The 11,869-nt window shown below is 38.7% G+C and overlaps 1 protein-coding gene across 2 annotated transcripts; it reads left to right on the forward strand.

Annotated features, from left to right (window-relative positions):
• The first annotated feature begins 226 nt into the window (after positions 1-226).
• On the forward strand, positions 227-9,514 carry LOC306885932 (exonuclease 3'-5' domain-containing protein 2-like). 2 transcript variants are annotated; one of them, XM_079442756.1, is made up of 9 exons: positions 227-334; positions 1,592-1,969; positions 2,051-2,307; positions 3,900-4,026; positions 4,708-5,006; positions 5,205-5,311; positions 5,938-6,073; positions 6,171-6,536; positions 8,231-9,514. In XM_079442756.1, exons 2-9 carry the CDS (start codon positions 1,622-1,624, stop codon positions 8,445-8,447), a joined length of 1,857 nt encoding a protein of 618 aa, XP_079298882.1. In that variant the 5' UTR covers positions 227-334; positions 1,592-1,621; the 3' UTR covers positions 8,448-9,514. The 2 variants fall into 2 exon arrangements, with proteins under 2 accessions (XP_079298882.1, XP_079298883.1); XM_079442757.1 differs by having other exon boundaries at positions 241-334; positions 1,592-1,954.
• Positions 9,515-11,869: the final 2,355 nt, after the last annotated feature.

Consider the following 11,869-nt stretch of genomic DNA (forward strand, 5'->3'; position numbering starts at 1 on the left):
TGTGGTCCCAAATACTTTAACGTTTCATTCTTCAACAGATATTCAAATAAAACATTCACACCAAATGCTCTTTTCTGAAACCTGATGTAAGTTTCACACAATCTAGAAGCGTTACAGTAATGAGCACTGTGTTTAATTATCTGCAAAATAATAATAATGTTTATAAAAGTGAGATTGGCGTAGTCGCGCGCTTCCGGCAGAAGTGTCGCTGTGGCGCGAGCGCTGAGGAGATAAACCCGCAGAAGAAGACGCGCTGCAGCTGTTCATCAGAAGCGTGCGAGAGAGAGACTACAGTAGTATTCGCTCGTTACTCTGACATCTATTGAGCTTCCAGGTGTGTATATCCACAGCGACACTCACACGAGAACGACACGTTAGATAGCGATTCATTTGGACGAGCGAGTCCGCTGCATCTCTCACATGAACACAAACACACTGGGATTTAATTAGATGTTGATTTATTTCTGAACTCTACATCAAAATGTTGTTTCAGTTTTGTATTTAAATAGTGACAATGTTCTGACGAAAGCACAGTAGAGTATATGAACACAACATACTTTGTGGAGTATATAGTTATGTGGTAGCCTTGGCTTCTGCTACAATCTCACAGTCATTACAATAAAACTGCTGGAGCTTTGTGTTAATAAGTACTGTTAACACAAAACACGATGTCAAATGACAATTCAGTATAGCTTTCCTGTAGTAAAGCATGCTAGACTGATATGTTGTTTAGAGCCCATATTCACACCATTTTCAGCATCAAATGATATAAACGAGGCTTGAAAAAAGCAAGATTTTTAGTTTCTTCTTTTATATTTATGGTTTAGACTCGAGCCAGAGTGATGGTTTTTCTGAATATCAGCACAATTGTGAATGTTTATTGATTTGAGGTTTCATTTCATTTTAACATCTCTGCATTGTCTTAATAATCTAATCGAATTTGGTTAAATGTAAGAATTTGTCATAAAAGATGGTGCATGCATTTAATAAGATTGGAGAAGTACTCCTGGACATCAATGTTACACCAGCACACATTCTCCAGTGTCACATGATCTTCAGAAATCATTCTCATATGCTGATTTACTGCTCAAGAAACATTTATTATTATAATCTGCCTCATATTTTTGTAGAAACTGTGATGCACTACTAAATAAGTAAATAAAAAAATGAATTAATATTTAATTCAGACACATTAAACTGATCAAAACTGACAGTGAGCGCATTTATGATGTTATGAAAGATTTCTATTTCCAACAAATGCTGTTCTTTTTAAACTTTCTCTTCGTCAAGGAATCCTGAAAATAATAATGTATCAGTTTCTGCAAAAACATGAAGCAGCACAACTGTTTTCAGCATTGATGATGATCAGAAATGTTTCTTGAGCAGGAAATCAGTATATTAGACTGATTCCTGAAGAATCATGTGACGCTGAAGACTGGAGTAATACAGCTTTGTAACCAGGAATAAATTACATTTTTAAAAGTATACAGTAAACAGCATTTAAAATGGCAATAATAGTTCACAAATGACTGTATTTTCATCAAATAAACCCATCCTCGGTGAGTATTTAATAATGCGTATTCGTTTTCAGTTTCAGTGTGGAGTTGGTGCAGCTGCAGCGATGTCCAAGCAGAGCACGTTCACCGCGGCTCTGGCCACTATGTTAGGAGCCACTCTCGGCGGCCTGTTCCTGTGGCGCAGCATCCGCACACAGAAGAGAAAGGTCCTCAAGGGCCCCGCTTCAGCTGAGCCCGTCCAAGCCCAGCTCGAAGCGGACGTCACGGCCTCACAGCCAGCAAGACAAGAGCCGCAAACCCAGAAGCTTCTGCGTGCGCGTTCGCCGTTAGACGTGCCGCCCGTGATCGTCAGCTCGCCAGAAGAGTGGGAGACGCTCTGGCCTGGTTTCCAGAAGGAACTGTCCGTCTATCCGGTTCTGGGACTGGACTGTGAATGGGTAAAAAGCATGCGTGTAAGCATGGCTCTGTGAGTGGCTCAGTTTAAACATTGCATGCGTAGCGGCAGCACTAGACGATGTTGTCTGCTTTCACAGGTGTCTGTCAAAGGCAAGCCCTCTGCGGTTTCCTTACTCCAGCTGGCCACATTCTCCGGCCGCTGTATGCTGGTCAGACTGCTGGCGTTTCGTGATGCACAGCTTCCTCTCCCTGAGGGTCTCGTCAGGGTCCTCTCTGACCCCCGTGTGCTGAAGGTCGGGGTGGGATGTTATGAGGATGGGAAACGGCTGACTCATGATCATGGTCTGACTCTGATTTGCACCGTGGACCTGCGCTACCTGGCCCTCAGACAGAGGTAATGCCCCAGTTTGATCCAAGACTGCATAGTATATTTTTAAATGTTACTATATCTCTTAGAGCTGCACAGTTTATCGAAATAAACCCAGTAGAGCTGCACTATTAATCATTAAAAGATAGTGATCTTGATTCAAACACCCACGCGATCTAATTTCAACATGACAACGATTCGCCCGTGTCTATTAAACCTTTGCAAAACATTCAAATCAACGACACAGTATTATTTCTGTCTTACAGTCACAGAAATACTGGGATGAAAGTTCGGATATAAACATGGTCAGTGGCAGCGATCAAAATAGTCATCTTTTGAAAACAGGCGCTTCGTATAATGTTTGTCGATAACATTGTTTTGTCACTAGGTGGCGACAAGTGACTGTTAAAAAATGCATCATTGAATCATTCATTCAAACCACTTTTTCATGATTTTAATATTCAAATTTGTATTAAATGGCGTCTATTATATATTAGGCATGTAACGATTATCGGTTTGGAGATAAATCATGATAAAATTACCCACGGTTAGTATTACAGTTTCAGATTTTAATTATCATTATTCGATTACCATGATTTGAACAACTGAGGACAAATCAATTCTGTCCAGCATAAACCATTCACAGTTTTAAGTAACGTGTGCACAGCACACCTGGGAGGTTTTAAAAGGGTGCTAAGGGAATTATACAACTGAATATATGAATGAATTAATTATGAATCTACCTCTGAAGGTTCTGACTGTCTTCAGAAAAGATTTGATGGCATCTTCGCTCCATGTAATACCTAATAAAGTAGTGTTCTGAATGACAATGCTGCTTTGTTCAGGAGTTTACGGGAAACAGCTGTAATTCTGCTGCTCCACAAGCGCCACCTGCTGTCAGTGAGTGGATTTACAGAGACTTACATTCACATTCAGCTTGTGTGCAGCAGGTTCTGTCTGGCCAAAAAACAGACCCAATTTGCATGCCCTGCTGTAAATTAAAAAACAAGCTTATTTGGATTCTACACATTTAAACAATTCGAATAAGTTAGCTAGAATTATTTATGGAGCTGATAAAATACATATAACAAATTATTAATCAATTACAAAATTTTCTTTGTTTAAAGGCTGAAATGTGAGGTTTACCTTTTTATGAAACTTTCAAAGCTTTATTTTAATATTTTGAACATGCTATTAGATAAACTGTTGTCAGTATTGCAGTTAGATTTTTCCACTAAATCATGCAACCCTTCAATCAAAAAATGATCATGTCAAGTCACATTTACATACAATATAGATTGTTTCAGAACAGCTCACAAAGGAAAATAAATGTTAATTCTGTAAAATTCAGGAATTATGTAACTAATTCAACTTTGAAAAGCAGCTCTACAGAAGAATAGTGTAAATATTCTGCTCAGTTGTTGATTGAATTCAGTTCAATAACACTGTCATTAGTGTCATTATCAGCTCAATCAGTTCTGAATGTGTTCAAGTAAATAAGGTAGGCAGTTATAGTTGCCACCAGGTGTCTCTAAATGTCATAAATTCAAATCTTAGTAAGTCAGTAAGACTTTAAAGAACTTGTGGAGTGACCTGAGGTGACCTGGATTGTGTTGAAGGCAAGCGGTGCTGAATAACGGCTTGAGTCTGAAGTCTCTGGCTGCGGATCTGCTGAACGTCTCACTGGACAAATCGCTGGAGCTGCGCTGCAGTGACTGGGAGGCGGATGTGTTGACCCAAGAACAGGTGAGGATTCTAATGGAGCTTCAGATTTACAACAGCATCTCTCCATTTGACCGTGTTCAAAAAGAGTCGCAGCTTGGCTCATTTCAGGTCATTTTTGACCGGGAACACAAGAGTTTAACTTTTTGTTGTTGTTTAACGTTATAGCTTACTGAAGTAGTAATAACACAGTTATGCAGTTGATTTAGGATTTTAGGCTATTTATACACTGTATGACCAATACAGTATTGCCCTGCCCAGTATTGGCCTTTCCCATTTATTTGGCTAAAAAACATCCAAGGTGTGACTTTTTCACCACTTAGATTCATCAAATGAATTGTTTTGTTCAGATTGCATATCTAAAAAAAGTTAAAAGTGAGTTTTGAACCACTCAAATTGAGGAAACCATTTTTATCATTATTAAAATACAGAAATTTAATTGCTAAATTACTAAAAAAGCTTATAAACATTACTTTTTTGTTCTCCAACCAAACTAAAACTAAACTAAAATACATAATTAATCTAGTTACAAATAAGGCATGCAGTTAAATCTTTTGCACAACAAAATCATTGTGATATTCACTGTTGATTTGAATTTTATGTTGTCAGTAATGCCTTATAAATATTCTGTAATGCCCAGCTGGAATAGACTCTGTGTAGTGAAACTTGTCATCGTTTAACACTCTGTCATACTGTATCCACCAGATGGCCTATGCAGCACATGATGCCCAGATCTCTGTTGCCCTGTTTTTTCACCTGCTGGGGATGAAGACAGAGCCCCGGCTCCCCGCCGAGGGTGAAAGCACGTTTGTCCAGCTGGCATCATGCTGCCAGGGGCTGGTAGACGTGCCCTTCAGGGTGCGCTATAACGGAGAGGGGGAAGACGGGGAGAGGAGGAGGCGAAGCCGAAAGTCCACCGTGGAGAGTCCCGAGTCTGGAGACCAGCAAGTTCCAGACCCGCGACGGAACAAACGCAAACCACTGGGAGTTGGTTACTCGGCCAGGTAATGAAGAAGGTGTTTGACTTTTCCTGTAATTAGCTGTTGCATTAGTCACAGTGAAAATATATCTGATTAAAGGTAATAAAATGCATGACTAATCTTTCAAGAAATCTCTTGCACAAAGTATTAAAATTTGACATGCTTTGGATATTCGGATCTGAACTCCTTTATGTGACTGTTGTGCTGTTTGTCTTGATTCAGGAAATCACCCCTTTATGATAACTGTTTCCTTCATGCTCCCGATGGCCAGCCGCTCTGCACATGTGACAAGAAGAAAGCAAAATGGTACCTGGAGAAGGGTATAGGAGGTACACAACGACTTCATATTGCTGACCAAATGAGGAAGTTTTCAACGCGTATTTGAAATGCATTTTCCCCTTGTTGTGCAGTGCATGTGTGAATGTTACAAAGCCGTTTACTTTAAGTTCAAGATGCAGTTTGCTCATGATGGCAGTAACACCTTTATGTACAATAATATAATACTGAAGGGGGTGAGGACCCCAAAAAATCATTACCAGGGTTCTTATAAAGTTAGTTTTCATTAACTGAAATAAAATATAAACTTTTTTTTCTTCAGCTAGTTGCCAAGGTAACATATCAGTTTTTAGTTTAACTTGATTTACTAAAAAACTAAAACTGATATAAAAAATTAATAAACCCTGAATAGATCTAAAAAAAAAAATTACTTAAAAAATAACAAAGCACAACAAAATTAAAACATGAATGCAAACTTAAATTAAAACAAAAGCCTAAATATAAATTTAAAATATACTATGAAAAACTATCAAACTAAAAAAAAACTAAAACATTGAATTAAATATTAACAAACTATAATAGTATGTCAGTGATACTGATATTAAAATAACACTTATTATTATTGAATAAAATCAAATACAACAATTGCAAGTAAAATATGATCTGTACATAATCTCAGAATTGGTCAGCGAAGATCCATTCGTTGTCCGGCTGCTGTTTGAGCCGTCAGGCCGTCCAGACTCCCAGAAAGACTACTACCTCACAGCCAAAGAGAACGTGTGCGTGGTGTGCGGGAAAGCCGACTCTTACATCAGGTGTGTCTCGTGCTTCCTGACATTTATTTGAGATTGTTTGCAAAGTGGGACTCGCCAAACTCGTCACCTCAACTACTGTCTGTCCATGTTAACCTAGGAAGAACATTGTCCCACACGAGTACAGGCGCCACTTCCCGCCAGAGATGAAGGACCACAACTCGCATGACATCCTGCTGCTGTGCACCTCCTGTCACGCGGCCTCAAACGTGCACGACGGGGTCCTGAAGCAGCGGCTGGCCGAGGAGCACTCTGCTCCACAGGGCTGCGAGGAGGGCATTCGGCTGCTGGAGGACGCAGACCGCCGGCGGGTGCGATCGGCCGCAAGGGCTCTCCTCAGCGCCAGCGACGGGATGCCACAGTCCAGGAAGGAGGAGCTCCTGTCAGTCATCCAGAGCTTCTTCTGCAACGCACAGCAGGAGGTCACGCAAGAGATGCTTCAGAAAGCTGCCGCGCTGGAAACCAGGTAGCTTATTTTGACCAAAGCCACCCGTGGAGACAGGAAGGGGCTGAGAGAAATGTTAACCAAACTATAACTATTATTTTCATATTACATAAAGCAGCGTTTCCCAACCATAGTGAGCCCTGACAGGTTGTCGGGTGTGCCGTGAAAAATGATCAAAACCTTCCTTTTCTCTATTATATTTTATTATTATTTTAAATCAGTGCTATTGGTCATCAGGCTAATGTTTTTGTGTGTTTATAGTGCAGAGAAGAGTCTTAGCATTTGCTGTCTAGTTGTAGCCAATACACTTATAGGCCTACATTTTAAATATCCTGTGCATAGCGGTTCGACTTTTTATATTGTGAGATTTTGGCCAAATGTATTAAACAACAAGAAAAACTGCGCCCATATAGCTACAATAAACTTTATAACCTGCAAACTGATGAAAATGTGATGCTATTAATTAACTGCCTAACATATTTTGTACATATCAAAACTGTGCCACAACAGAAAAAAGGTTGGGAAACACTAACGTAAAGTATAGTTATAGTGGCAAGGATGGTGCACTAGTTTTCACCCAATAACTGGTTGATGTCAACTAGTGTGTTTAATATATGGTTGTGTTGCATTTAGGGCTGTGATTATTTTCGAAAAAAAAATAAAAATCTCTATGTTCTGGGGTTTTGACGATAACAATAATTAGACAATATTTTGCTAAGTGTGTTTTTGAGCTGCTATTTTTGGTTTAGGCCTGTCTGACTGTCCGCTTTTCATATTCTTTGTATTCTTAATGGCCAATATTTGCCACCTTGAATTGATTTTGAGAGTATTTTTACCTTTTATAAAGTGCAGTTTTTTTTTTCCGTCTAAATTGATCTAATATTAAGGATGTAACGATGAAAATCGGTTCAAATATGTGACTATTCAAATCAGTTGAGATGCCAAACAAATTGCAATACAACTGGAGTGGGAGTTTATATGAATGTATAATGATAGTGTTTCCTGGGTTACTGCTGTAAACGAAAATAGAGCTGCGCTTATAAACTACGTTAATACACGTCCTTCAGAGGCGAGATGAAACGAAAATACCACTAAACTTTTCTAAAAACTTTAATTATTAAGTTTAATTAGAGACACTGTAGTTTCCAATCAAATGAAATCAGTTTGAACAAATTTTAACAGTATTGTTTATTAAAACCATAAGATTACTTATTTTTTATGCTTTATTGATCCAATCTTTTATTTAAAAAAAAGAAGAAAATAATCTGATTATTTTGAATAATAAACAATAATTGATTGATTTAATCCGTTACCAAAATTCCCCTTAAGGTTTTTCTTAACTTATGGGGTTTATTAGAACCAAAGACTGCTCTCTAGACGTGAATCGGTCCCTCCTTTATTGCAAAACTGTGGAATATATGTCCAAATGAAGTTCATAGCAATGCATATTACTAATCAAAAATTAAGTTTTGATATATGTTCGGTAGGAAATTTACAAAATATCTTCATTACTTAATATCCTACTGATTTTTGGCATTAAAGAGATGTATAATTTTGATCCATACAATGTATTGTTGGCTACTGCTACAAATATACCTGTGCTACTGATGACTGGTTTTGTGCTCCAGGGTCACATTTGTTAGCATACTTGCAGGATGTGAAGATGCAGTTCTGAGTTGTTAGGTTGTGAAAGTCGATGTCTTCTACCTTTGCAGGATCTTTAAAGAGAGTTATGTGCCGCATGGACTGAAGGTAGTGCAGGTGTATGCAGAGCACGGTCTGCGGGGCCTGATGGACTTGGAGCGCTGCTGGCGACAACACTTTCTGACCAGCATGCAGCCCCGCCATTTGCCCCCTCTCTGGTCCGTCAACCACAACCATGACAAATATCTGCGCAAGTACGGTGAGGACCTGCAAATCCAGCTCAACTGATCTCCTCGTGACACAAACAGAAAGAGACTTTGTGCAACAACTGCTGGGATAGGAAGGTTTCCACTGCGTGTGCAACACTCCTCGTCCTGTCGTTTGAGTGTGTACCAGAGACTGACTCGCCTCGGCTACAGGTAAGCTCCGGTGATGACTTCCAAATGAGAAAAAAAACAACAACCTAAGACTAGACTGTGGCCCCAGTTTGACTGGGCCCTAAGGGACCAGATGGAGATTGGGTAAGAGACTCTTTGGCGATCGAAAGCCTCTGTGGTGAACCGCAGAACGCTAAACTCAAGGATAGTGCAAGAACAGAAGTGGTGATAGGTAAAATATAAAAAAGCGTAATGTGCACACTTTTTAATGTTTAAAATGTTGAAACGCATTCTCATTTCCCTGTGAAAAGTAGAATCTACTGTATTTTAACCAGCCCAAACCTGCTCTTCTTAATTCCTAATCATGAATTGAATAAAAGATTCATAGCTTACAATTCTTGCAGGTTTGAGGCCATATTAAATGTGTTTGTGTTAAATCAGTTTGTCTTTTGAGGCTAAACAAAATGGCCATTTTTACTTATAATGGAGCTCTATTTAATTTCAGGTGTTTTTTTTTTGTTTGTTTTGTTTTTGTGGGTTTTGAGGGAAACTCCGTTTATCTTTGTAAGTCTGGACCAAATTGAGCACTACTCAGCACATGATGTCTGTACAATGAATCATCATTCTTAGAGTCAGGACACCTCCAAAACACACCAGCATAACATCTTTCGGTGTGTGTATATATACCCCTGGCACACTGAAGACAGGCTAAAATGATGGATGAAATTCATTCTCACCTCGATCAAGAGTGCTAGTTTGTGTTGTATTTGCAGTTTCAGCCTGAGAGATTGAGCTCCATGGGATGGAAACAAATATAAATGGCCAAATCAAGGACACTGAAGTCTGAGCCTAACATAATTTAACTTAAGAAACACTACAGCTGTCCTTTTTTATTTACATTTGTCCAGATGTAACCTATTAAAAGCTTGTGTTTCCATAATGTCAATTTAAAAAAAATAAAATTTCATATAAGACTGGATGAGTTGTCTGGAGGTTGTCTGTTCTTTCTTTTTTTACCTTGTAGATACTGTATAATATACTACTTTTTCACATCCTGAAGTATAGCAGTTCATAAAACAGTCCAACACTCATGCAGTTTTACTGTTTATTGCTCAGAAAATCAAGATTTAATAAATAATCTTGATTTTAATCTTTATAGACATGTAGTAAAAAAAGGGTCTAAAAGTGGGGGTTAACATTAGTAGACTTATCTAGTGATTCTGACAATCTTGTACTGCAGCTTTAAGGCCTCTTTGATTGTGGTGTCGGAACAATCTTTGTGTCATATGTCTGTTTTGGATCAGTGCCAAATATGCTACATTTCCCAGTATAGTATATAAGTTTAAATCAAACAAAATAATTTATTACAAACATCTTGTCGCATTTAGGGCCAGTCACAGTATTCAGTTTGGCGGCTAAGTGTTCTGCAGTAGTGCATTGCATTTGTCAGGGAAGCAATACATAAAAAGTTAACATGAACACATAACTTGAGCACAATATTTATGTATATCAAGTGACGAAACTAACAGGACAAAGAAACACTTATAAAATGCCTCACCATACTACTGTTATATAATAATGAAGTAATCATCGCTGGCATAACATGAGCATGACATTGTAGTAGATTGTAAAGAAAAAATATTAACAATTCTAGAGCCTATAATCCTATAGCTAACTATAGACTGGATGTCTCTAGTTACTGTTTTAGGTTTTGGTGAACAGATACTGGAATTTTTAAGAGTTATGCAAGATCTGTATTCTAACCATATTAAGTGTGTGTTGAACATCAGGAGTGACTCAAATACTTTTCAAACAGCTGCATGATCTATAGCAACGGAAATGCAAAAGAATGTTGAATTTTGATTGAGGCACAACCATATTTTATCAACCATCTGTTACTTATTGCTTTTGCATTTATGCATCTGGTCTTAAACCACAACTGGAATAGTACAGTTCATTACAGAATAAGGCGTACTTTACCGCCAGATTATCAATGGCGATTCTGTTACGTTTACATTTTCAGTCTGTGTCAGGATAACACATTCATGAAATCTCACTGGTGGTTTTGCTGGTGACTTTAGGATGAAATGGGGTATATTTTCTTTGGGGGTAAACAAGCAGGAACTGACATCATTCTCTGAACTGTCTGTGCTTCCAACACGTGGGCTGCTTTCACACTACAGTTTATACTGCAGACCCAAGTCTGCTTGACATCAGTTTGGTTCATTTGGCTGGTGTTTTCTTAACTTGAGTTATGATCAAGCAGTTTGCCTTGGTACATTCTCACAATTGCTGTATTAGGCAGTTTTCACAGGTTAAGGCTGTTAGGCCAGTTTACGTCCACATGAACTGTACCCCAAGCTGCCGTTTTTCAAATGTACTCTGGTTTGCTTCCTCAGGAGCCCCGGAGTTTGGTAAAAAGCTATTAAAGTTGGGGTATGTATTTTTTCAAAAAACGCTTTGGAAAACTGAGTCGGCCGAGTACCAAAACAAACTTGTAGCCAATCAGCAGTGAGGGGTGTGTCTACTCATGATGCAGAAGAGAGAGTTCAGCGCACATGAGCCGAGCGAACAAAAGAAGGCTTGTCTACACCAGATGCAACAAAGCGACCATTGAAAATCATTTGAAATTTGTGTCAATATGTCATAAATAGAACGCAGCAGCAGTTTACTGTCGGGGAATTGTCATGTCCCATCCAGTGTAGACAGCATCACTGATTATGAATTCTGTAGTATTTTGTTGTGCCGTGCCATTTTCGGCACCAAAAAGTCAAAAAAAATGTTGTTCTTGTCTTAGGACAACTTTGAACTTTTTTGATCCACTTCAAATGTTAACTACTGTAGGTACGGTGTTATGATAAGGCAAGAAGTAGGACCCAAATATCGGATCAGCTTTTCAGCGTTGGAGAGAACTGAAGGAGCGGGAAGGCCTGCGATCCGATGCCAAGGTTGCTTTGTTTCTTCTCGATAGGTGAGTAACACTGGGTTTTCTTTGTTTCACAGAACTAATCGTTGCCTGGGTTGCGTATGTATGTGTGGGGTGGATCTATCAAAATAGGGACGAGACCCTTTTGGGGTAGGGGCGTGTTTGTTTTGGTAATTTGAAATATGAACATTGGCTATCCCACTTTTAAAAACAGCCAAACAGTGTCAAGCAAACCGAAGTCCCCATTAAAAGAGAAATAACGTTGTTATAGACACATTCACATCAAAATGGCATATACATATAGACAAACTGCACTTGTGTTTTAAAGTTGTCTTAAACTGATAGAAGACTATAAATTAGTATAATGTATCTCCACAAAAAGGTTTCAAAGATTCAAGAAACTTTCC

This window comes from Barbus barbus (genome assembly GCF_936440315.1).
Source record: "Barbus barbus genome assembly, chromosome: 20".
Lineage (NCBI taxonomy): Eukaryota > Metazoa > Chordata > Actinopteri > Cypriniformes > Cyprinidae > Barbus > Barbus barbus.